This window comes from Juglans regia, chromosome 3, assembly GCF_001411555.2.
Source record: "Juglans regia cultivar Chandler chromosome 3, Walnut 2.0, whole genome shotgun sequence".
NCBI classification, from domain to species: Eukaryota; Viridiplantae; Streptophyta; class Magnoliopsida; order Fagales; family Juglandaceae; genus Juglans; species Juglans regia.
The window spans coordinates 6387858-6412838 of NC_049903.1; the positions used below are offsets into that span (position 1 = coordinate 6387858).

A 24981-nucleotide genomic window follows, 5' to 3' on the forward strand; every position below is an offset into this window, starting at 1 on the left:
ATAGGATCTACATTTTTACAAAAAAAAAAAAAAAAACTGTACAAAACTTGTCTATTTGAGACTTTTACAAATCATTTACGGAACAATTGAGATTTATGTACCTTTTCCACAGCAACTGATCGTGCCTGGGCCCTACAGTTAATGATCTGCGGCTTTAGATTTCATTGAGTTCATCAATATGGAAAACCTCCGAGATCAATTCCAGCATACAAGTGTTTATGTGACCAAAAGTTCAAGATGTGATTCATTGCAACACTGAAAGATGGCAATGAGAAGCAAACAGACGAATAAAACCCATTAAGATAATCATATTTTCAGGCATTATGCATAAATTACTGCCTCAAATATGAACAATACATTGTGCTCCACCTCGAAAATTCATCTAATTGTTTAAGACGTAGATTTAACAAGGAATCAATTAAATGATCACAGTAAGATACAAAGAAACTCCTACAATTAATTACAGAAGGAAACTAAAGAGTATTCACATATATATAACGCCGCGTCGGAAAGACTTTGTGAACTCAAAGCTACAGGTGAGTTGTTTGTCATGGACCCAACCACGTCTTGAGAGGAATAAATCAAGCATCACTCCAGGTATCATCATCGTCACCTCCATCATCACTCCCAACAGCCTGAAAAGTTTCTCAACTGTGAGTTTAATAACATTATTCATGGCAGTAGAATGAAAATAAAGGAAAAGAGAGGGAAGTAGGACAATAGAAAACCTGGCGAATAGCATTTGCTTTCTCCAAAATTGCAGTGACTTTGACATTTGTAGCGGGTCCTGGTGCATAAGTTGGCTTTGGTGTCATTGTGCGTCTCAAGCTAAACGACTGGGATAGTATAGAAATAGCACAAGTTAGGCAGAGCGAACTCTCTCGATTGGATTTAATATGTAAACTACAAAGTTTGGATATTATATACAATCAGACACATAAACATGCATAAAATAAACATTAACTTCAGGCCTATGGACGCCCCAGTCATTCCTGCTGGAATTTAGCATGTAAATTACATGCTGTAAAGAAGTATGATTTTTACCGTTGTCACATTTCTCATGGCTTCATTGTGCTGACAAATAATTCATATAATACACGTTACTTTAAAATAGATGAGAGAGAAAGAGAAGGGACTGACACAATGAAGGAGGAAAATCTGAGATCAGCACTAAAGTAGTCAGGGATACCAATGATGATGATGAAAATTCAAAGCCACATGTACTTCATTCAGTGAACTGGCAATTTGTAGAAAGAAAATGTATAGCCGTGAATGTTTTTATACTGGCAAAGTAGACATACAAGGTGAATCTTAGATTTCCCTGCTCTTGTGACTTCAAAACAGGACATTTCTTAGTATGAAAGTGCTTCCAGAGTGGTGATACACTCCAAGTAATCCGCATGCAGATTAATGCTTATAATGCTATATTCAGAATTTATCCCGTAATCCATATTCAGAATCATGTTTTTATTCCGTTCTTTTTTTGTTTTTTGTTTTCCTGGATAAGAAACAAAAATTATCAAGAACTATTTAGAAACTCCCTTCACATTCCTATCAAGCAGAACTAATGAAGTAGAACTCATCATTCTCACAAAAAGGGGGCACGGCAGATTAACAGGCAGCTAACTCTCAGAGTCTCAGCAATGAAAAAATCTCAAACCTTAAGAAACCCGAACTGTTTAATTTACATGACTGCTTTTCTCTCTATTTTTTGCTTATTTCCATTCCCATCCAAATCAGTCCCGTACAGAGATATATTTCATATTCGCTGGGAATTTTAGAAGCAGCCAAATCACAAATGGAAATAGCTACTCACTTTTGACCTGATTTGATGTAGAAAATCTTCTCTTTCATCCATCTCCTTGACATTCGTAGCTTGATTAGCTTCCTTCTGCTCATTTAACTTCTGCTGGTCTTGCTGCTAAAAAATAAAATTCTATGATATGCTTAATTGAAGACATAATATTACTAAATGAGAAATGGAAATGGACTACACACTACCATGGTACCTTGCCCAGTTGTTCTATAGCAACAGCCTCCTTAACAGTTTGTTGTTGTTTTTCAGGGGATGGCTTAGGCTGCTGAGACACAGAAGATCCAAAATATTTCGGATCAGATGCATGTGTAAGGGCTTCAGATACATCATCTTGTTTGCCTTCTATTTCATCCAAATGGGGTTTTGATACCCGCCATTGCACTGGAGGGAGAGGTGGCAGTTGAGGGGTAGGCTGTCCAGAACATTCCAACTTGAGGAGATTAGAACCTTCATCTGTTACTTGCTGAAGCATAGGGTTCACAGTATCAAAGTTGGGAAGATCAAGTAGAGAACCACCAGACAGAGAAGGTTCAACGTCATTCCCCATTTTTGCACTTCTAATTCCACCATCAATGTGGATGCCATTATTGGTCGCTCCCCCAAGCTCCAGAGAGCTATATACAGATTCAGTTGATGAGATTCCACAAAAGGAATCATATAGTTCAAGATCCTTGCATTTGGGGGTTTCACCAGATTCCCACCGCTCTGAATTTGACTCAGAGTGAAGGCTGTGGCAATCATCTGAAATATAAGGAGATGATCTACAAAATGTGTCATCATCAGACTCAAAACCAAAGTCATTCATAGGAATATTAGGCTCAGGGACCAACTGGAATGATTGAAATATGTCTCTCATGCCTTCAAAACCTTGATTTCTGTCTGGAAATTTTAGTTTCAGTTTGGAAGTCTCTAAGCCATTTAGAGGATGGAAAGATATTTTCATATGTTCTAGTGGCGGTGAAGAAGTAAGTGAATATACGGAAGAGCAATGTCCAAGCTGGTCTTCAAAAGTTGTCTCAGGAATTGTTTCATTCACAACCCTATGTTGCCCACTAAATTGCTCCAATTCACCGGCGTTCATAGAACTAGCAGGTTCTGTATTCTCATCATGGAAATGTGAAACTTTTTTATACAAACCATTTGCTAGTAACCTTCGGCTGAGTCCAAACACCAGAGATGAGTTTTCATCATTCTCCTGATTGGATTCAGAGGATATGGATTGCACCGCAGTTTTAGGTGCCATTACACTGAAATTTTCACATTTGGCATCTGTATCAGATGGCCCAGTTGTCTTCTTAGTTGAGACACCATCTTCTTGTTCGTCTTGGCATGAAGTGGAGGATACAAAACTTGGATGCTTTTCAATGTCTCCAGCTTTCTCATCCAACATATCTTGCTTCCCTTCATGCTCATTACCTTTAAGCATAAACCCATGTGCTGAAGGGCAAACTGTCTCATCTTTACTTCTGTTAGCTAAATCCTGACCCACAGCATTTGACATAGCATAATCAGGAGGTTTTGATGGCTCAAGTCCTAAAAGGCCACCATTAGTCCAGAATGTAATTGAATGAACACCAGAAAAGTCAGCAGGAGTTTCTTGAGACTTGCAAAAACTGCTAAAGATCTCATCCGTCGATAGATCCTTGAAATCAGAAATTTGGGAGGTTGAGGATAATGAATTATTAACAACAGATTCCAAATTGGAACCATCAAGAGTATCGGAGCTTCCATCGAAATCATCGTCTACTGGACAGTCTAAATTAGAAGAGATCTGTGGAATCTGTTCAAGCACAACACTCTCTGGGGAAACTGAGTTGGGTATATTTGATGGCATTCCTTCATTTGAGGAAACGCAGGAAGCAGTATCAGATTCTGACTCTGAACGTTTATGGTCTGAACTATTCACAGGAAGCTGGTGGATTTCATTTATTACTTCATCATTGATCTTGGAGGCATACTGCTCAACTTCTCTTTTTGTTTGAAAGTCGAGATCATTTTCAGATTCTGATTCAATGGTGTTGAGTGCATCCATGTAATCGTCTGGTTCACTTTCGATGTCATCGATCTGATTATCGCTGGAGATTGACTCAAGACTGTTTTCATGATCAAACAGGCTATCCATTTGATCAATATTTGTAAGGCTAACCGCTATCTCTCCATGTGTATCTATGTCAGACTTTGTTGAGAGCATCTCTGGAGCTTCATCTCTATCACTCTGCTGATCACTAGGCTCCACTATCTCTGCCTTTTCATCCCATGTAACACAAGAAGAACCGGAGGCAATTTGCTCTTGTAATGAACTGTGTGCAAAGTTATCATCCACAGCCTTGGTTTGTTCATCAGGAAAAATTGAATCAAGGGTACCATTATGCTGTATCAACCGAGATGAGGGCGATTCTGGCTGTTCAGGTTGCATGGAAGAACTTGGACGGAAAACACACTCAATATATCCTGAGCCCGTTCTTGAATCAAAAGAATTTGAACGATCTCCAGGATCAGATTTCAGCGTCATGTCAACTGTGGATGCTGTATGTGAAGGAGATGTCCGGCCATGAGATTTAAACTGCTGACCATTTCTTGAATCAAAAGAATATGAGCAGTCTCCTAGGTCAGAGTTTGTCTTCATATCTACAACTGAGGCAGTTTTCAAAGAATTTTGCCCATTGCCAGTAGGTGAACCAAACTGCAATCTGCATAGTCAAATGCTCCAGACCTTTTCAATTTGTCAAAATTAAATTGTGATATGCTTAATCAATTGTATTCGTAAAGGTACGTTACCTGCTACTGCGATTGGATATTGATGAACCACGCAATAGTTTTCCATTCCCCCGTGATGACCTTTTTTTCTGTCCATTTAACCTTTTAATTAGTAGAAATTCTAAATAACAGCAGTCTTAAGGTAAATGAGTCTGTGCAACTCTAAGCATATGTTGCATGGGAACAATAGTTAGAAATCTTATACTCAGCCTAACAAAATAAATTTCAAAGGTCATTGCATCCTATGTTGCAAGTCAATCAGCACACCGATGTAAATTAATATTAAGAAAACTCGGAAGCAAATTCATCCCCTAAGCTGGAAACTAATAGAAATTTTGTTTTTACGACATGACTATGGAGTATGGAGACAAATTGCACAATTGAAATGAATTTAGAGTACATTATTAGATAGATGGTTCTTATAATAATTAATAAGTTCCATTGAGTTTCTTCATCATGCTAGTACAGACCTTGCTTCTACGAGCCTTCTTATCGATTTGAATTCTTTCAGTAGTCGCTTCATCAGAGGTAGCTGATGCTTTTTTAAAGAAGGTTGGATCTGAATATCTCTTTAAACAAGATCCTGGACCACCAGTATCAAATCTGAATGGGAAAGCAGAAGGTTCCAATATGCAATAGTCAGGATAAACCTTAGACTTCCCTACGTCATAATGTTTTAACAGATAAAGAAGATAATTTTGAATTTTAAATTTTTATTTTTAAGAAAAAGTTGTAGAGTTAAGAAAAAGTTAATTATACTTGTCAAGCAGGTGCAAGCGTGGAGGATCGCGGCATTCTTCATAGGAATCCATAATAAATCGTGGCAAGTCATTGTAGATGAAGTGATTTTGTTCATTTCGAATACGAGGATGCCATTCAGAACCTGCAAAGGAACTGCTTTACATAAAGGATTTGAATGTTTGAAAAGTTCATATACTACTAAAAGATCATTGACAAGTAGCAAAAGTCACTACAAAGAACTCCCAATAAAATAAAGAAGTTAAGATGAAAATTATGGCTGAACCAGGCCATCTATGAACACCATGCAAGCCCTTTATTAAGTGCGATATTGCTTCACTGACTTGGCCTTCAGCAATTTTGTACACTAAGACTTAAAGAGTGACTGTTACACAGTGTCCTTGATATTGCAGATATATCCTATGAAATAAGTGATCAGATAAGAATAAATTTGGGGAATTACCTTCTCACAGTAGTTTCTAGATAAATGAAAAACTTGAAATGCCAATTTTTTTTTTAAGTCTCGACAAGGTATGAAAGAAGCAATTAATTCTGCTGAAATGGCCTTCTGTGAATATAATTTTTATGGGCAGATAGCACTTGATACATGATGCCATATTCTCGAGAATTGATGGAATATGAAAAAAATCCTAAGACATCAGGCTAAAGCACAGGTAAAGAGCCATACCGGCAGTATAAGCAAAATGTATGTGGCTTGTTTGGCTCAGTACAGCCTTCTCAAGGGGAGGAAGTGCAACTTCAATGCGCTGTACACGGAGCTTCAGTTTATGGCTTCTACAAGCTGTAGCCATCACTTGCTCCTGCAAGCCATGAAATACCTCTGCTGCAAATCTGCAACATTTCACAGATCAAGTCTCAGTTGCAATTGTGGCATTACAGTTAAACCAGAAATAAAGAATGCACAATTTGAAAGGGTATCTTGATCAAGTTTAATCACGGGTGCTCAGTATTTGCACTATATAAGAGCAATTGTCATAGAGAATATAATCAAGCTTAACTGATTGATTGATCCATTTGAACTTGTCCTAGAGAATATTATGTACTTATGTTGAACTCTTTGTCGTAGAGCAAAATTTTACATGAAACAAATAATTTGGGATAAAGAACAGTGATTATCTTGAATGAAGATAACAGCACCTCCTCCATACCCTCGACAAAAAGGAATGGGGAGTGAAAGGAGAAGTATTAAAAATAAGTCCAAGTTCTATAGTTTCTGTATTTCACAACTCAGATAAAGCACATTTAAATAACCAGTGAAATTCCAGGATCAAATTTCAGGAGAAGCAAATGGTGTGGACACTGAAAGGTGTCAGTATTGGATCGTGTTCTGAGTGCTAAGTTAACGTCTAATAGCTAAAGGAGTCCACTGAACACTCCCACAGTTGTTGGCCCTCCACTCAGCTTAAGGAGTCCACTGAAGTTAAAGTACATGCTGCTCCTTGCACAATCAAGCACCTAAAACTTTAGGAGTCCTGAGCTTTCATCAGCAAAAAGTAAAAACCCATCCAGACCCAAGGTATGTCTTATTCAGTTAGAATTTATAACATGTCTATGTGTGCACCCCCACCTTAACGCTTGACCAAGACCTACAAGCTCCCAATTCACATGTTATGCACCGCAATGAAAATTTTCATGAATCATGGCGCTCCGTCCAGTGACGTCTAGGTCTAGTTAATTGAGGAAACTAATTAACAGACTACAAAATTTTTCTAACAAGTCTATACTACTTTTCCATCAACGAAAATTTTCCGAGCAGACTAATTTTCTAACCGTTAGCTTTTGAAAATTACTCAAAAACAAAAATCAGCAAGGGAAACGAATTCGCACGCTTAGGGGAAACAAATAAAAGCGAAACGCAGAGAATGCAATTTATCACGGAGATTCAAAATTTTCTAACACCTCCCAAATGAAGGTTTACGGTCTTAAAGCAAGCAAGCAAGCAAGGGAGCTCAAAGAAATTAACGAACAGTTTCAAACACGGACAAACGCTCCTAAAAAGATTTGAATAAACAAAGGCAGTGATTTAGTGCAGCAAAAATAGACGAGGGGAGACAAGATAATCATACTCGGCAAGATCGCCAAGCTGACGCAAGATCCCGACGAGGCCAGCGACGGAAGTAGCATCGAGGACGGCCTTAGGATCGTCTCTATCGACGTGTTTGTAAAGCTCAGGAAGGCCTAGGCCGTACTCGTTCCTCACCTCGAACCTCGCCAGCGGCATTTCCGTCTCTCTTTCTCTCTCTATCCATTCATCTCTTTTTTCCTCAGTAAATCCTCACAAGTACGCGAATGGAGAAATGAATGCAGAATGCAATAAATCACTGAGAAGGAATTATTAAAAGAAAATACTCAGAGAGAGAGAGAGAGAGAATTAGGTGGGAGAGATTGGAGCAGCTTAACTGCCTCCCCCAAAATATACACGCTGACACTCGGACATTGCCAACTCTGCAAGCCATTCTTACCTGAAAATACTAAAATGGCCTTTTGGTTCCGATGAAATGGCAGGTTGACGTTGACCTTTGAATTGAAGTGTAGTGTGGGGTTGGTTTTTGTGCCTTGGTGTTATTTCCCACTTCATCCGAGGATATTTCGGGGATTCAGACAGTTGTCTTTGGTTTTTTTTTTTTTTTTTGGCTTCCATTTTTGGTTAAAATACAAAAACAAAACGGGAATGCAAATAAAACAAGGAATTGAAATTGAGAAATTTTATTTGCAGTCCTGAAGTGGGGACTGTATGTGCAGGCACATGCTTAAATGAAAGAAAATATTATTTTAAGAGGGATAATTTTGTAATTTTATAAAAATTTAAAGTTAAAATAGCCTAGGCCTGCACATGCAGTCTCCACTTGGGAACTGTACCTAGCATTGCTCATTGAAATTATTGGAAGAGAAGTGATAGAATTATTAATGTATAACATAATATAATATGAATGTACCCCTTGTGAATTTACTGTTAGATCCTTAAGTGGGTGGGTTTTCATAGCTTTCAGCTAATGGAGAACTTAACCTATTAATATAATTGTATTATTATTCTAAACAAGTTTCCATCACAATTAAAGGAGGGAATGTGGATCTATCAAACAGTTCATTACCGCAATCACAATACAAATAAGAAATTTAAATATATATATATATTAAATTAAATTAAATTAAATTTTAGTTAGACACCCAACAACCTGGGCATTCTCATTTATTTATCTAAGTTTCTATCTAAAATTTATTTATTTATTCTAATTCAAGTTATCATTTTAAGAATATCATCCCCTTATCAAATTTCTTCTCTATTTTATTTAAAGAAAAAGAAAAAATAATTAAAAAATTGTATGTGAATCTAGAATTTGCATAATCCATCCATCGGTAATTCTACACACTCACTTCGATGGCAAGGAAATAAAAAGGACAAGTTCCACATCATTGTCAGCCAGTCAAGTTGACTACTGAATCCTACGTTATATATATTGGCGTAGGTTTGAGTGTTTTGTTTGACTTGCGTTTACAAAATCCAGAATCTTAAGTTAGCTTTCACTTCACCCAAAAACAAAGATACAAGCTTATGACATTACTGAGATATTAAATTAAATAATTATCCAATAATTTTGTTTTTTGTTTTTTTTGTTTTTTTCTCGAGGAGTTGTGATACCATCATCACGGCGCTCTCCCACTGTCTCCAATGCCAGCAAAGCTGCGTGGTTGTTCAATCACGTTGCGTGTTTCAAGCCACCGTGGTGTCAAATTTTTTTTAAAAAAAAAAAAAACCTCTCTAATCTTATTTATATATTGATATGAACAATTTTGTCATGAAAAATACTTAGTTACAAAATGATTAAATAAAAATAAATTTATAAATTGATGTGACTTGATGTAGTACGTCAGATTGTAAAATTATTTTTATTATAAAATAGATCTAATAGATTCTATAAATCCGCATTAGTTTGTAGATTTATTTTGTATAATTTTTTTATATCTGTAATAATTCTCTTTTATCATATCATTTATTATAAAATAATATTTATGCTTAACTTTATATAATTACAATAAATCTAATATTTATGCCTCAATTTGTAACGATAAGTATTATAACCACAACATGTAATTGATGAGACAAGGGCATTAAGGAGAGCTATGAATCTATGTTCTGATCTAGACTTCTCGAAGGTTATATTTGAAGGAGACTGGTAGGAGATAGTCAAGGCTACAAATAATCATCTGGATAATTAGGCAGAAGGCAGTCCTCTGATTCATGATATAAAAAGTATGATGAAGAACATATTGAATTGGAAGGTTTCCTTCAACGATCGGGAAACAATTCGGCTGCACACAACTTAGCCATATGGAGCACATATGGATGGAGGAGTGTCCTATGCAGTTTTGAAAGAGAAATTTTGTAATGATTGATGATTATTTTCCTAATAAAAGCAGTGTTAGTTTGCTTTAAAAAAATAAATTTACAAACTGATATGAGTTCATATGATACGTCAGATCTACTTTATAATAAAAGTAGTTGTATAATCTAACATTATTATCAAAAGAACCACTTTTTCTTCTGTTTTGAGGAATATTTTGCTGGACAATGGTTATAGGCCAACAAGGAAGAACATGAGAAGGAAAAGCCAAAAGAGCAGGGAAGAAGGACAATAAATTGGACAAAATTAACATGCTATATAGTACTATGTCTTTAGACATCATTGATTTATTTTTTTTTCCATACTATATGTCGTTTGGACATATATATATATATATATACACTTCCATTATTAAAGCTTCTCTTAGCTGTTGTGGTGTGACAACAGTGAAGAAAACAAAAACCGTGCCAGACCAACTAAACTCCATGATAACATAGATCCATACAACAGTTTCTAAATCTCTAATCTCCATGCATTTGAAGGACTATATATTAATAATTTGTTGATTTATTATTATAATCGTTTCGAAATAATAACAGTTATCAATTAAAAATTTAATATTTATTGAATGAGACTCCTAGAAGTCGTTAAACGGAGCTATCTTTTAACTAAAACAGAGGAGTACTTGTATGTTTATCTATCTTGACATTAAATGCCTACTTCTATAAACAAACATAAAACAGAAACAGGCCCCAATACAGCGAAGCCAGAATCTCTTCCATTCCGGAAATCAAGATAGGCAGCACATGACTCAAAGTACAGTAACTCTTATTTTAGTGCATCTTTTTCTTGCTTAGATGGTATTAAATTTGCTAGTTGCAGGCCAAGTTTGAATAGTCAGCGTTACACGAACAGAACATCATTGTCTTACATCCTTAACTAAGCTTAACGAAAACCCGAGGGAGGATGATAAGTTTATCTGATGTTGCCGATGCTCTGTAGCAGACATTTGTGTACCAAAACCAGTGATGCTTGGGACCGACTACTAAGGCTGTAACCCCAAAAGTTCCATTATGAGCTGTGCGACTGTTTCCCAGGAAAAACAAGAGAAGAGAAGTCCCTACAATCTCCATATACAAAAAGTAGAAGACAAGAATAGAGAACAACGGGATTCAGATATACAAATGGGGTTCACATTATCTCCACATGCTTGATTTTGGATATTCAGCCAATGAGGTGCAAAACTACAGATCTAACCTAAATATGGATTGGGTTAGTTTATTTCTGTTCCTACTTCGTGTGAAATAAATAGAGTAATGGAATGTAATTTGTTGTCATGGATTTATATTTTGTGAAAGTTTTTACCAATCTCACAGCTTAAAGTACGAGAGAGATACGTATAAAATAATTCATATATAATTTTGGAAGGATCTAAATACTCCCAACGAATTGCGGAGTGCCGACATGGGCTCGGCCCTATGCAGCCCAGCAAGACGTATGAGGCCTAAATACCCATCTAACCCGATAGGGTTTGAGCTAAACTGATAAGGAAAGTTTCCGCCCATTACCCCGGCATGGTTAAAGATGTTTATCTACTCGAAACAGACAGATAACTCTGAGAGACTGAGATTCAAGTTTCAAATGACAAATAAGGTGGTTAAATTTAGGGGTGTAACCGGTCTGGTCCGGTCCGGTTTTGGATAAAATCTAGGACCGAACCGGTATGTACCGGTTTTATATTTTTCAAAACCGATTACGCACCGGTTACCCTCCTAAACCGGTACTTCCGGTTTTACCGGTTTCCGGTCCGGTCCGGTCCGGTTTTCCGGTTTTTTAAAAATATAAATTTCACAATTTGTCATTAAAAATTTGTTTATAAAAAAAAAAAAATTGATTTAAAAAAAACTGTTTTATACTTTTATTAATATATTAGACTATATAATAGTATTAATATTAGACTATTAGTATAGTTATAAGTTATATATTAGTATTAGTTATAAGCTTTTAGTGATTTAGTATTAACATTTTATGTAATAATTTATAAATTATAATAAGAAATTATTTCATATATGAATATATATGTTATATATAAAATTTTACATAAAAATTTATAATTATACATTATATATAAAACTTATATATATTAATATTTAATATATATAAAATATTTTGTATAAAATTTATATATAAAAATATTATTTTTTATTTTTTTTAATCAACCGGTCTGGTCCAGTTCGGTCCGGTCCAAAAAATTCCGGAACCGGAACCGGACCGGAACCGGCCGGTTTTTACGTTTTAAAAACCGGTTCCGGACCGGACCGGTTCAAAACCGGTAAAACCGGTCCGGTTCGGTTTTCCGGTTTTCCGGTTTGAGTTTACACCCCTAGTTAAATTCAAAGGATGAGAAGAAAATAAAATGTCTATTTAAAGGGACCAAGTACATAAAATACTCCATAAAAAATTCAAGAGATGATTTGGCCTAGAGATTACTCCTATTATTACTGACTTAAGTATCGGAGACTCCCCTTCTCCGCCCCGATGCCTTTTATCTTTTGGTTGCAGGAGATCGTGGGTGATAAGTGGTGAAACACGTCCTCAACAAATTTATTGAACATTTAATGCTGTCTCTAACAATTATTAACATTATAAGATTCACTTAATATATCTATTTCTTCAACTGTAAACTTAAAATTATGACAAAAATTTGAAGGTGATATTAATTTGTTACCCAAGGTACCATCACTTTATTAATAATTCACACTTATAACACAAGAATACTGTGGTTGCAAATCAAACGGTTCTTAGTGCAGGTATTCATTTCTGTATTAACACATACTTTTTATTTTTATTTTTGGGTAATCAGGCCTTATCTGTAGGTCTTTTTGTTTGTTCAGAAGGCCCAAATCAGCAGGGATAACAAAGAAGAGAAGGTCCTTTTGAGATAGGCTTGGGCCCTTTTTGAATGATCAAACAGACCTTTCAAACGGTGGGCTAGACACGAACCATGTGCACAACATGCAAATCCAAATTGAAGTCATTTTCAGGCACGATTCTTACACCTCTAAGCCAACGTGACATGCCTCATTTCTAATCCAATCTCAAATAAAAACGAATGATAAAATGGTCTGAACTATTGCTAACAGTTTCGTATTTTTATTTTGCTAGATTAGATACCTTTTACATTAATCCAACTTGGAAGGGGGAGTTTCGCGTTTAGTTTTGAGCTAGTCAATTGACTGTACCCGCGCTCCGGTTATACTATAGACTCTACTAATTTCATTCAATCTTATTTTTTAAAATGATGAATTCAAAAATTAATAAATAATATCAAAGAAGATTATATATATGTACTCGGAATCAAGGTAGAATACCGCGTGTTAAGACAATTGGAGAAGAGTACTACTACATCTGTGGGGGTCATTCAGTAGTACGTGGCCGATTGGTAGCCTTTCAGTTTAAGCTGGGAGTTTAATTAAAGCATTGTAATAAAGAGGGTGAAGTGTTGGGATAAACCGGTTATCAAAAGTTGGTTTGAAATAAATAATAGCGGAATTAAACAAAAGAAATTACGACAATCACAGTACATTAAGATTTAAGTAGTTCAACTCAATGTGAAACTACGTCCATTGGCGAGATTGGTCTCAATGAATTCATTATCAACAAAGATGGAGTACAAGAGACTAAATACAAAATCGTATTTTCAAAGTGTCAAAATACTCTTGGGAATATCACAAGAGGACCACTATCTCACTATACAAGTTTTTGGTAGCCATAAAAGGTAAAAAGTAATCAATAAATGTTGAAACATTCGTATTTATAATGAAACCGGGCAGACCCTAAATTAGGGTTGCCATCCCGCTCAAATTGAGTGTTGAGTGAATGTCGAGTGAACTCTTTGGTTGCCATACTGCTCAAGTTGAGTGTCGAGCAACGGATGAGTAAACTCTCTGGATGGCATCCCTCTTGAGCTGAGGTGGAGATTTATTAAGAGGTGGCTTGAATCCTATTGAAAAAGTGCCTCTTGAGCTGAGTGTCGAACGAACTCTCTGGTTGTATCCAACTCGAGCTCATTGTCGAGCAGTTGATGAGCAAACTCTCTAGGTGAGGCTTTGCTTGAGCAATAGAGATACCGCTCAAGCGAATAATCTGTAGAGGCACTTTTTCAATAGGATTCAAGCCACCTCTCAACAAATCTCCACCTTAGCTTGAATTCTAACAAGCCTAACAAGAATCCATTAACCAATGAACCGACCCCATCCACCAAAATCCCCTAAGGGAATTGCATACCCTGAACACCAATCAAGTCCAAACAAAATTTGAACTTGTATACTGGAGCTGGCTTTGTCATCATATCCGTTGGGTTTTCAGTAGTAGCAATCTTCTGAATTTCTAACACGCCCTCTGTAACAATTTCTTGAAGAAAATGATATCTGACATCAATATGCTTTGTTCTCTCATGACACATTTGATTTTTAGTCAAATGTATTGCACTCTGGTTGTCACAAAACACTAAAATTACATCTTGTTGTAGTCTCAAATCACTGATTAGACCTTTCAACCAAATGGCTTCCTTAATAGGCTTGGCTGCTACCATATACTCTTCTTCTGTAGTTGATAAAACAAAAGTAGATTGTAGTGTTTTTGCTTTCCAACTAATATCAGAGCCACACAAAGTGAAAACATACCCTGTCAATGATCTTCTCTTATATAAGTCTCCAGTATTATCAGAATCAATATAACCAACCACCCTCGAATTGTAGTTAGTTTCTCTATCAAAAGTTAAACCAAGGTTCAAAGTACCTCTCAAATACTTGAGTATCTATTTCACAGCCTACTAATGAGCTCTACCCGGATTAGTCATGTACCTACTAACAACACTCACTGCCTGTGAAACATTTGAACAAGTACAAACCACTGCATACATAATACTGCCAACTACACTGGAACAAGAGACACTAGCCATGAACCGTTCCTTCTCGTCTGTCTAAGGAGATAGAGATGCTAAATGTTTAAAATGTGTAGCAAGTGATGTACTTACTGATTTAGAATTTGACATTCCAAATCTCTAAAGAATTTTCTCAATATACTTTTCTTAGGACAAGTACAACTTTCCAACTTTCTTATCTCTGTGGATTTCCATCCCCAAGATATTCTTTGCAGTACCTAAGTCTTTCATTTCAAACTCATTTTTTAGTTAGGTTTTCAACAAGCTAATGTTAGATATGTTTTTAGCAGCAATAAACATATCATCAACATAAAGTAGCAAATAAATGAAAAACCAATTAGATAATTGCCTGTGATAAACGTAACTATTATAGATATTCCTAAAATAATCATGATCTATCATAAAAGAATCAAAACGTTTATACCATTGCCTCAGAGATTGCTTTAAACTATACAATGATTTCTTCAATCTGCACACATGATCTTCATTTCCTTGAACAATGAACCCCTCCGGCTGATGCATGTAAATGATCTCCTCAAGCTCACCATGCAGGAATGTTGTTTTAACATCAAGTTGCTGAAACTCTAGGTCATACGCTGCCACCATAGCAAGCAACACCCTGGTTGAACTGTGTTTCACAATTGAAAAGAAAACTTTATTGAAGTTGATACCTTCTCTCTGATACCAGTTTGTTGAGATAAACCAGTTATCAAATGCTAGTTTGAAATAAATAATCGCAGAAGTAAACAAAAGAAATTACGACAATCACATACAATACGCCAAGATTTAAGTGGTTCAGTTCAATGTGAGCCTACGTCCACTGGCGAGGTCGGTCTCAATGAATTCACTATCAACAAAGATGGAGTACAAGAAATTAATTACAAAATCTGCTTTCCAAAGTGTCAAAACACTGTTGGGAATATCACAAGAGTACCACTCTCTCACTATACAAGTTTTTGGCAGCCACAAAAGGTAAAAAGTCATCAATGAATGTTTCAACATTCATATTTATATTGAAACGGTGCGGACCTTAATTACGAACATTCACTCAAGCGGAGTTCGAGCGAACATTAGAGTTGTCATCCCGCTCGAGCTAAGTGTCGAGCGGGTGTCAAGCGAACTCTTTGGTTGCCATGCCGCTCGAGCTGAGTGTCGAGCAACTGATGAGCGAACTCTCTATATGACATCCTGTTCGAGCTAAGTGTGAAGCGGGTGTCGAGCAAACTCTTTAGTTGTGTCCAACTCGAGCTCATTGTCGAGTAGCTGATGAGCGAACTCTCTGGATGAGGCTTTGCTTGAGCGGCAGAGACACCACTCGAGCGAACAATCTGTAAGGATTCAAGCCACCTCTCAACAGGAAGTTTGCTATGATATCTCTCTCTATATATATATGCACTCTAATTACTTGATATTTGTTTTTGACACATTGCGACTAACACAGTGCATCACTAACTATAATACTTTTTACTTTCTATTCGAATGACCAATCACAGCCAATTTGCCTTTAAAGCGGCCCCAGTTGTTTATAAGAATAATTAAACTAATTTGAATAAGATCTATTTTGATCACAAGCATGTCGCATCCATCAAGCTGTTGCCTTATCAGAATTAACCTAATAAAGAGTAGTGTTCCATCGTTTTAGACATTGTTTTTTATATGTCATCAAAGGGAAGAGATAAACGTGCTACGTACATCCACAAAATCTTTGCAAAACAATGGGCGTAGTTTTTATACTGTTTGTATTATATCTTGCCATGCCGCGTTGTCTTATGAAAAGTAGAGAAAAGTTAAAAGAGAAAAAGAAGGCAAGAAATTAATTAATGTGATTCGTCAGTGTGCATGCATGCCTACTGGATCGATCCACATCAATGCAGAATCGACAACTTTCATTGTGTCATTTCTCGTGGGAGCTACATGGTACGCATAATCACACAAGCCCAAGCCCGCATCAGATGCGCACACGTGTATATATATACATAACCCTTTATTTCTTGATATAATAAAAAAAATCTTTTTTCAATACATACTGATCAGAATATTGGTATTGAATTAATCAAATACATTTTTATCTTTAAATTTAATAATTATCATTCATATTTACTCCACATTGAATTAATTAAATTATTTTCATCCAAAATCTAAGTTACATTAAATTCAATCTTTTTTTCAAATATAAAAAGAATTATAACAAGTTTAAAAGTATTTTTTAATATTATTATATTATAGATATGAGATTTTTATTCATATGAGATTTTACCATCTATATACATATGAGATTAATATATTATAGATTATTAGATTGTGAAAATAAAAATGAATATGATTGTTAAAGCGAGGTTATTGAAGATTATGAAAATAAAATAAAAATTAATTAAAATAATATAAATAATAAATAATAATAATATTTTATTATTATAGAGAGTGCGAGAATTAATTCAATATAAATTTCAAGTTTTGAATGATTAATTAAAAGTAAAAAAATTATATATTAGTCAAAATTTAAAGAATCCGTATAACTAATATACTATTTTGTGGGGGAGCCTTTAGTACCCACCCCCGAACCAATTATTGCCCGCCCCTTGGTAATTAAACAAGCAATTAATTACATCCAAGATTGGATGCATGGTTGTCTTCATCACTTTAATTTGTCCGCTGATCACTTCGTTCTGCTATGCTTCAGCAAGCGGCCTTTAGTACTTTAAAACTTCAATATTATTGTCATCAATAATCCTTGTATAGATCAATTAGAATATGCATGACCAACTTGTTTCAACAACATTATTATATATATATATATATATATATATATTCATTTAATGCAGAAAAGTTCAATACTACTCAATATGCTAATATTCATCATGACACTCCATCTAGCAGCTCAATCCTGCATGTACAGAGTATGAATTAACGCATGCCTCTTTCCCTGATCCTAATAATTTGAAGCATGAGTTAACATAGAGTGCCAGTACTTGAAGGTTAAAATTAAGCACCCTATATAGAAAGAAATGATCATCAATCATTTCTCAAAGCCGCGCGCTTGCTAATGAAAATCCATATAAATTAATAAAGCTGCTGGTTAATTATACAAAGCAAGCATATAAATTATATATATTGCCATTTCATGATTGCTATAGATCGATCTAGTAAGAGTGTGTATATATATATATATAGATATATATATACGGGCTCGAATAACGATGTGAAGAGGCGCGACATCGATCATGATTATCATTTGAAAGCATGCATGGGAAGAAATGCTTGCTTGCATTATCGTTTAGTATAATATAGACATGAGCGTGGAGTAAGGCATCACGGACCAATTGTGTCCACTTAAAGAGAATCATTGGTAGGACCTCCTCCTCATACCTACTTATATCATACAGGCCAAGACCAAATATAGTACTGCAAAACAATGTTGGGGCCAAAGAAACAAGCATCTTTCTGGACAAAGTACTATAAATAAGGAGCAAGCATTTTACTTTTGGAAGAAAGAAAACAAGCTAGCTAGGGTTGTCTTTACATTTGGGTTCTGATTGTTTGAAGCATTGAAATTGGCAAAAAGAAACTACTGCCACCTAAAGTTTAAAACTGTTCATTCGTGAATTTTTTTAGTTTTCTTCGTACGTACTGGATGAATTTCAGAAATGTTTTACCCCCCATAGATATTATATATATATATATATATATTTATTTATATTTATATTTATATAAAGGGCTGCGTACGTGACTGAATGATATATGCTTTAATTTTCACTTTTTTCAAATGCAAATTAGATGATCTTCGATCGAGTCTATACACGGTTTGTGGGGTTGCATGTTTTCTTTATTAATAATTATTCGACACAAATTCAAACCCTCACCGGCCAATAATATATTGAATTCATTGTACAGAAGACCAGATTAATGTACCAGCTTTGGTTTGGTGAGATTACTTATTAATTTCTTGGACGATATGAATCTTTTGAACGTTAAATTTGCCTCATTTAGCACGAGGGTTGCTGAGGCTAGAAAATTCTGTCCATGCCATCTACTAAGTATAAGTTACCACTCGGCCTTAAACAAGTCATGTATCGGTCCGCAGCTATTTGTACTAATAACAATAATGGACATAATGAATTCATTGATCTGAAGCATCTAATTTGAGTTTAATTACTTACTTAATTTGCTTAATTGGATCAAATTAATTTGATAGTTTAAAACATTTATTAATACTGCTCGATCGTATAGAATTTTGGAATTACGTATACGTACGTGTGAGTATTTAATAGTACTATATATGTTTATCTCTTAATTTCTATATTAATACACCTTTGATCAATTCAGTCAGACAATTAAAGAATGATCTTGTCTCAATTAGCCTGACTTGGAATTCCATATAATCTGATTTCGTCCCGATCCTTTTTGTCTTTTAAGTTAATTGCTTTGAGTTTTTGCAACTAAAAAAAGGATTGATCCACTTATTCAGATCGAGTAAGATAATTAGAAGGCAAGAATAAGTATTGCAACTAGCTAGCTTGCTTAACCAATAAAATCCTGCAGCCTTTGTATTCGGAGATGAGATGAATTGAGATTAAAATTAAAAAGTTGAATAAAATATTGTTAGAATATATTTTTTAATATTATTTTTATTTTGAGATTTGAAAAAGTTGAATTGTTTATTTTATTTTGTATTGGAAGTTAGGAAAGTTGTAATGATTAGATGAGATGAGATGTTTTTTGAAAACAAACGAAACTATTGATCTATATGTATTTGCACAAATTAATTAACCATGGCAAACAAAAGGGCTTAACGCAGAAGTAATCTAGTTAGAATATTTCAAGTACTACATGAATTGAAACACCAGTACTGTAGAGGATATATCATATTGAGGTGATTCTTCTTTTCATGATCACGATCAGCAACATATGGTCCCATTGCCCACGTACGTGTGGATGTGGTGGTGGAATAATACATGATCACAAAGGTATAGGGAATTGTGTCCCACACAAGATCTGCTCAATATATTACTATGGCTGTGCATATATATATATATATATATATATATATATATATAATATACTGTGTTAATATCGCCAGGCTCCAAAATTTTGGTGTGAACATTCCGAGCCCCCTTAATTTGGTAGCGGTGCAAATTTCAAACTCTACTTGATTGTTTGAAAAAAAATACAAAAACAAATTTCCATAGTCTTTGTTTTTTTCCGGAAATAAATGGGTTCGCTCGAGTTGAATTATATAAGACTTGTCGGCATGCAGTTTTTCAAGACCTGATTCATGGATTTCCAAATAGATCATCGAAGTGCAGTAGAGAATCCCTAAGGGGCCCGTTATTCACATAAGGATTTCTTAAAACATATTGCGTATGATTTTATAAGCAGCCTGCAGGTAAATAATTACTTATTAATCGCATATATATATATATATATATATACGTGGTGTCTGGTAGGAGTGGCAAGTCGCGTTTTTAGGTTGTATGCGTATTGTATCAAGTCATGAACATTCGATTATATGAATTAACTTGAGTCCAACCTGTTATATAAGTTAAATGTGTCAAACTTTCAAACTCTAATCCAACTCATATAGATAATGGGTCGTGCTGTGTCACTCATTTTGACCTGTCTAATAATTAATTAGAAAAAAAATTTAACACGACACGACTCATTTAAACTAATTTCATGTAAATGAATTTAACTAACACGCAAAACTTATTTGATATGATTAATATAATTTTACATCAAATTTAAAATCTACATTTATTAATAGTCACAATATCTTAAAAAAATAAGACTACCTAATAACATAAAAAATATCAATATTTTTACAATCTTAACATATAATAAAATCAATATTAATTACAAACCCTAGAATAAGTATAGGTCCAAAATTACAATCTCAACAATAAAAATATAAGCATACTGATAAATATGTACCAATGCTAATAACTCAATAATAATAAAATTGTAATTTTGAAATAAAACTAAACGAGTCAAAATAGATTGATTTCGGGTTAACTCGTTTTTGACTTGTTTATAAATCGTGTTTTAACAGATCGATCCGTTTTGAATTGAACCCGTTAACATTAAAATAAAATCCACTAATTTCATATTATATTCGTGTTTAATTCACAATTCGTGTCGCCTAAAAAGATATATACGTTAATTTGAAAAGATATGGCCTAAAAGGATTTGATCCTGACATTGATCGAGTATTAAAGTTGATGCTCAATATTGACCGGAATATATAGAAAAGACTATTGCAAGCAATAACGAGATCAAATTCATTATTATTTTTACTGAAAATTACTAAAGATATAAAAAAATTGTCTTCACCGATTATACCTTGACCGGAAAATATACTCTATTGATGAAACAAAGACACAAAAAATATAATTACTTTGGGGGAAACGATCGAAACAAATGCTTGCTAATCGCACATATATATATATATATATATATATATATATACACACACGCGCGTGAAGTAGTACCTTTGGTCATCATGTAAACAATGGTGCATTAATGTAGAGGGCTTTTAATTATGAGTAGCAGCTTATAAGGATCGAGTTTTTCTACGCATTTTTTTATCACTCATCAAAAGGTCACAAAATCCCGATCTTAAAGTTCCACATATATTTAGATAACATATAATATTATTGAACCTTAATGCTATATATTAATATATATATATATTGAATTCTTTTGGAAAATTAATTATATAATTAATTGTATTTAGTATTTGATATTGGTAATCATGATCTAGCCCTAACCCAATCCTATTAATGCTGCCCCCACCACGTACGCTCCTATATATATATATATATATGGTTGCTAGCTAGCTGGAGGGTACTTAATGGCTCATATAATGTCGCCACACTTTTCCTAATTACCTAGAAATTAAAATTAAACAAGGATTCCAAGGCTATTCTATAACTATATGCATGCAGACACTATAAAAAAAATTATTTATTTATGGTTATTTAATTCTAATAAAATGATTATTTATAATTAAAATGAATATATTTTGATTATAAATAATTTTTTTACAATAATTAGATAGCCACAAAAATTTATTTTAAAAAAGTTCTCCAATACTAGATGATCAGACCACGAACTTTCCTTGGGCTGACCTCTTATGACTTATCGATGAGATTTGAACTTTTTTGAGGAGCCTGAACACGACTTTTAAGCTGACAAATAATCCCCGAGAGAAAAAAAAAAAAAAAAACCTTGTCCTTGATCAGGTTTTATTGATGCAGCTAGCTAACTTACGTGAACAGATCGAGACTACCGGTGTTGATCCATGTGGATCGGAGTTTGTCTCATCAATCTTTCGATGGAAGTTTATATTACAAAAAAGAAAAATGATAGGACCATCGAAAAATTATATATATATCCTGTATTGATTTTTTTAAATTTTTTTTACTTAATAGTTTAAAAAAAAAAAAGTATTGAGTTTTCTGTAGTAGCAGCAGTACTCTTAAAAAAATTGACGTAGTATTGCGTGGTTTGGTATACATGCAGATGAAATGATATGAGAGATCTGTGAATATTAATGAAATGGTTTGAGTTAAGATATTTTATAAAATTTTGAAAAAGAAAAGAGAGAAGGTTGAATAAAAATATTATAAAGTTAAAAATATTATTTTTTAATATTACTTTTTAATATTATTTTTATTTTAAAATTTGAAAAGTTGAATTATTTTTTGTGTTTTTTTAGAAGTTTAGAAAAATTGTAATTATTAGATAATGTAATTAGATGAAAAATTTGAAAAGTTAAAAATTTAAAATTGAAAATTAATTGTATTTAAATGATATTTAGATGTTGAGATAAGATGAAATGAGTTGAGACTATATATAAAACCAAATGGACATTTGGATGCAAATTTTTAGTACAGATACAAAAATTGACTCAACGTACCCACGAATCAGCAATTTATGACATTATTTATCTACCTGATCAAGAAAGTCACTAGAAGTTTATGATGTCCATGAAATGAGTTTTGCTTTGGAGCGGATTTGCTATTCTATTGAGAGTAACGAACACCAATAGCATATAAACACGTAAGCATTCCACATAATAAGCTCCTGAGCTGCATCACAGGAGATCTAGAGAAAGAGAACCCTGCATTCTGTGTCTGAGCCGCTACATTTTTCTCTCTCAACTCACTCCCACGACTTCTTCTCCACAGACGCTACATTTTTTTCTTCCCACCACCGTCAACCATTTCGCCATCGCAACCAGACTGTCGTTGTTCTCTGTCTATCTCCATCGCCGTTGGGACCACATTTCTATTTGCTTACTGAAAAATAGTAGGAAACGAAACCATTACAGAAAAGGACACCTTTCATATAAAATGGTTATTGTGGATTTGGGTTAATGATGAACTGAAGCTGGTTGAAAATTAAGGGTTTTGTATGCTAATCTTGCCGCTACCATCAACCCAAAATCAAAGTTTTCCAGGACTTGGACTTTGCACTCGATGACATTGCCAAGATTATACACGATGATCTGTGGATTCTTACTCGAAGTGCCGGTAATCATATTGGACCTTCAATGCTAGTGTTGAAGAGTATTCTGGGTTCCAATGAAGACATCGTTAGGGTCTTAAAGTCTTTAGAGTTGTTTTTGAAGTATAATTTGGATAAGACTGTGATGCCTGATATTGAATTTCTGAAGCATTGTGAAATTAGTTCTTCGTTGATCGCTAAATATTTGTTTAATTTCATGAGATTTTTTCTACATAAGCCGAAGAGCATTCAGACTTCCCTTAAAATAGTTGAGAACAAAATAGGGATTTGACCTTTGGAGGTGGTGGATCTTGATGCCTAGAGGGTTGCCGCTCGAAGTCCCGTCGTCAATTGAGAGGTTCACCACACCAGTTCTAGTCGTCGGCTTCTGGGGTCACGGGTTTGATGGGCTTGGGAGAGAGGGTCGGATTTGGGAGGGTGGGTCTGGGCGTTCGAGGTCGTCATTGTTCGGTGAGGGAGGAAAGGTGCTCTGACAAGTCCGCGGGGTTGGAAGATGAAGGGGTGTTTGGGCGGTATGCTATGTTTTGTGGTTCAAGATAAGTTTCCGATGAGGTCTACGTGGTAATATCTCATTAGAGGCTGTTTTTTAAGTACCATTGGAATGACCGGTTAGAAGATTTTCTCCCAAGAAATATGCTTGTGTATAGTGTACGTAAGAACATACGTAACTTGTATTAAAAAAAAAAAAAAAAGGAGGAGAACGTAACTTGTACGTTCGCATAATAGCATCTATACAGTTAAGTATCCAAAAACTAGTTTATCTTTAGAGAGTGAATTAATAATAGGGCGGCAATACTACAACCACCGAGAATTCCCGACAAGTGCATTTGGTTGTTTTTTTTTTTTGTTTCTTCATGTATTTTTTAATTATTTTAAATAATTTTTTTTTAAAAATTTATAATATTATTAAAAAATAATTCTTTAATTATTAAGTAAAAAAATATCAAGCAAAGTATAACAATATCATCATTTGCATGGATCGTCGATGGCTTCTGCCAATTTTGAGGTGATTCTCGACCACCATGACGGGCATGGGAAGATAGAGATAGAGGGAAAGGGGGAGGAGGGGAAGGGAGATGCATAGGAGAGGGAGGAAGAAGAAAAAAAAAAAAAAAAAACATGACATATTCATCAATAAATTAGATCATTTTGTATCTATAATAATTTATTTATTATAAATATTAAGAAATATATTTTTAAAAAAATAGGAACCATCGCTAGACCATCGGTCTTGGTGGCTTCTTCCTTTTGGTCTAGCTAGGTTCTTCCTTTTGTTGTAGTTGTTGTACCTCTATCTAGGCTCTAGAGTAGTACGTTCAATGATACATTGATACTACTGAAGTGTCTCTTCATAAAAGCAGATTGGTACTCTCGGTAGTACTGGAAAATTGAAAGGAACGTAGTAACGTACCGATGAACATATCACTAGTGACTGCGAAAGAGGTCTGTCATGCTTGATGATCAGGTAATACATGCATTTACTTTGGGATCGTTCTAATGGTAAAATTGTTCAATGGATTCGTATCGATCAAATTTTATTTTATCTCATCTCAGTATATTTTAACATATATCACTCAAATATATATTTTTCAGTTTCATTTTTTATGATACTAAGGTAGTACAAGATCGAGGAAATTATACATTAAGTTTCTATGTAACTTAATTAGCAAGAAGTTATCATATAGTTATATATTAATTATACGCATGATCCCTTTTCAAGATTCTCATGAATAATTGACAATGGAAACTCTCCAAGAGGTAATACAGATACAGTAGTACTGCCATACGACAGGGACATCATCACTCTAAACTCCAAACACGATCAGTACGATATT

General features: G+C 34.5%; 1 protein-coding gene and 1 long non-coding RNA gene across 4 annotated transcripts; both read right to left on the reverse strand.

Moving 5' to 3' along the window:
* Positions 1 to 269: 269 nt before the first annotated feature.
* On the reverse strand, positions 270 to 7721 carry LOC108988683 (protein SCAR1-like). Of its 3 annotated transcripts, none has more exons than XM_018962007.2 (9): positions 7399 to 7721; positions 6000 to 6163; positions 5333 to 5456; positions 5044 to 5176; positions 4595 to 4662; positions 2010 to 4506; positions 1817 to 1918; positions 729 to 836; positions 270 to 635 (listed from the first exon to the last, which is right to left on the reverse strand). In XM_018962007.2, exons 1-9 carry the CDS (start codon positions 7551 to 7553, stop codon positions 582 to 584), a joined length of 3405 nt encoding a protein of 1134 aa, XP_018817552.2. In that variant the 5' UTR covers positions 7554 to 7721; the 3' UTR covers positions 270 to 581. The 3 variants fall into 3 exon arrangements, with proteins under 3 accessions (XP_018817552.2, XP_018817551.2, XP_018817553.2); XM_018962006.2 differs by having other exon boundaries at positions 1817 to 1921; XM_018962008.2 differs by lacking the exon at positions 7399 to 7721 and having other exon boundaries at positions 1817 to 1921; positions 5333 to 5467; positions 6000 to 6096.
* A 14753-nt stretch (positions 7722 to 22474) lies between these two features.
* Positions 22475 to 23686, reverse strand: LOC108980953. The gene is made up of 2 exons (XR_001994478.2): positions 23419 to 23686; positions 22475 to 22917 (listed from the first exon to the last, which is right to left on the reverse strand). It is a non-coding gene; the product is annotated as an uncharacterized LOC108980953 (long non-coding RNA).
* Positions 23687 to 24981: the final 1295 nt, after the last annotated feature.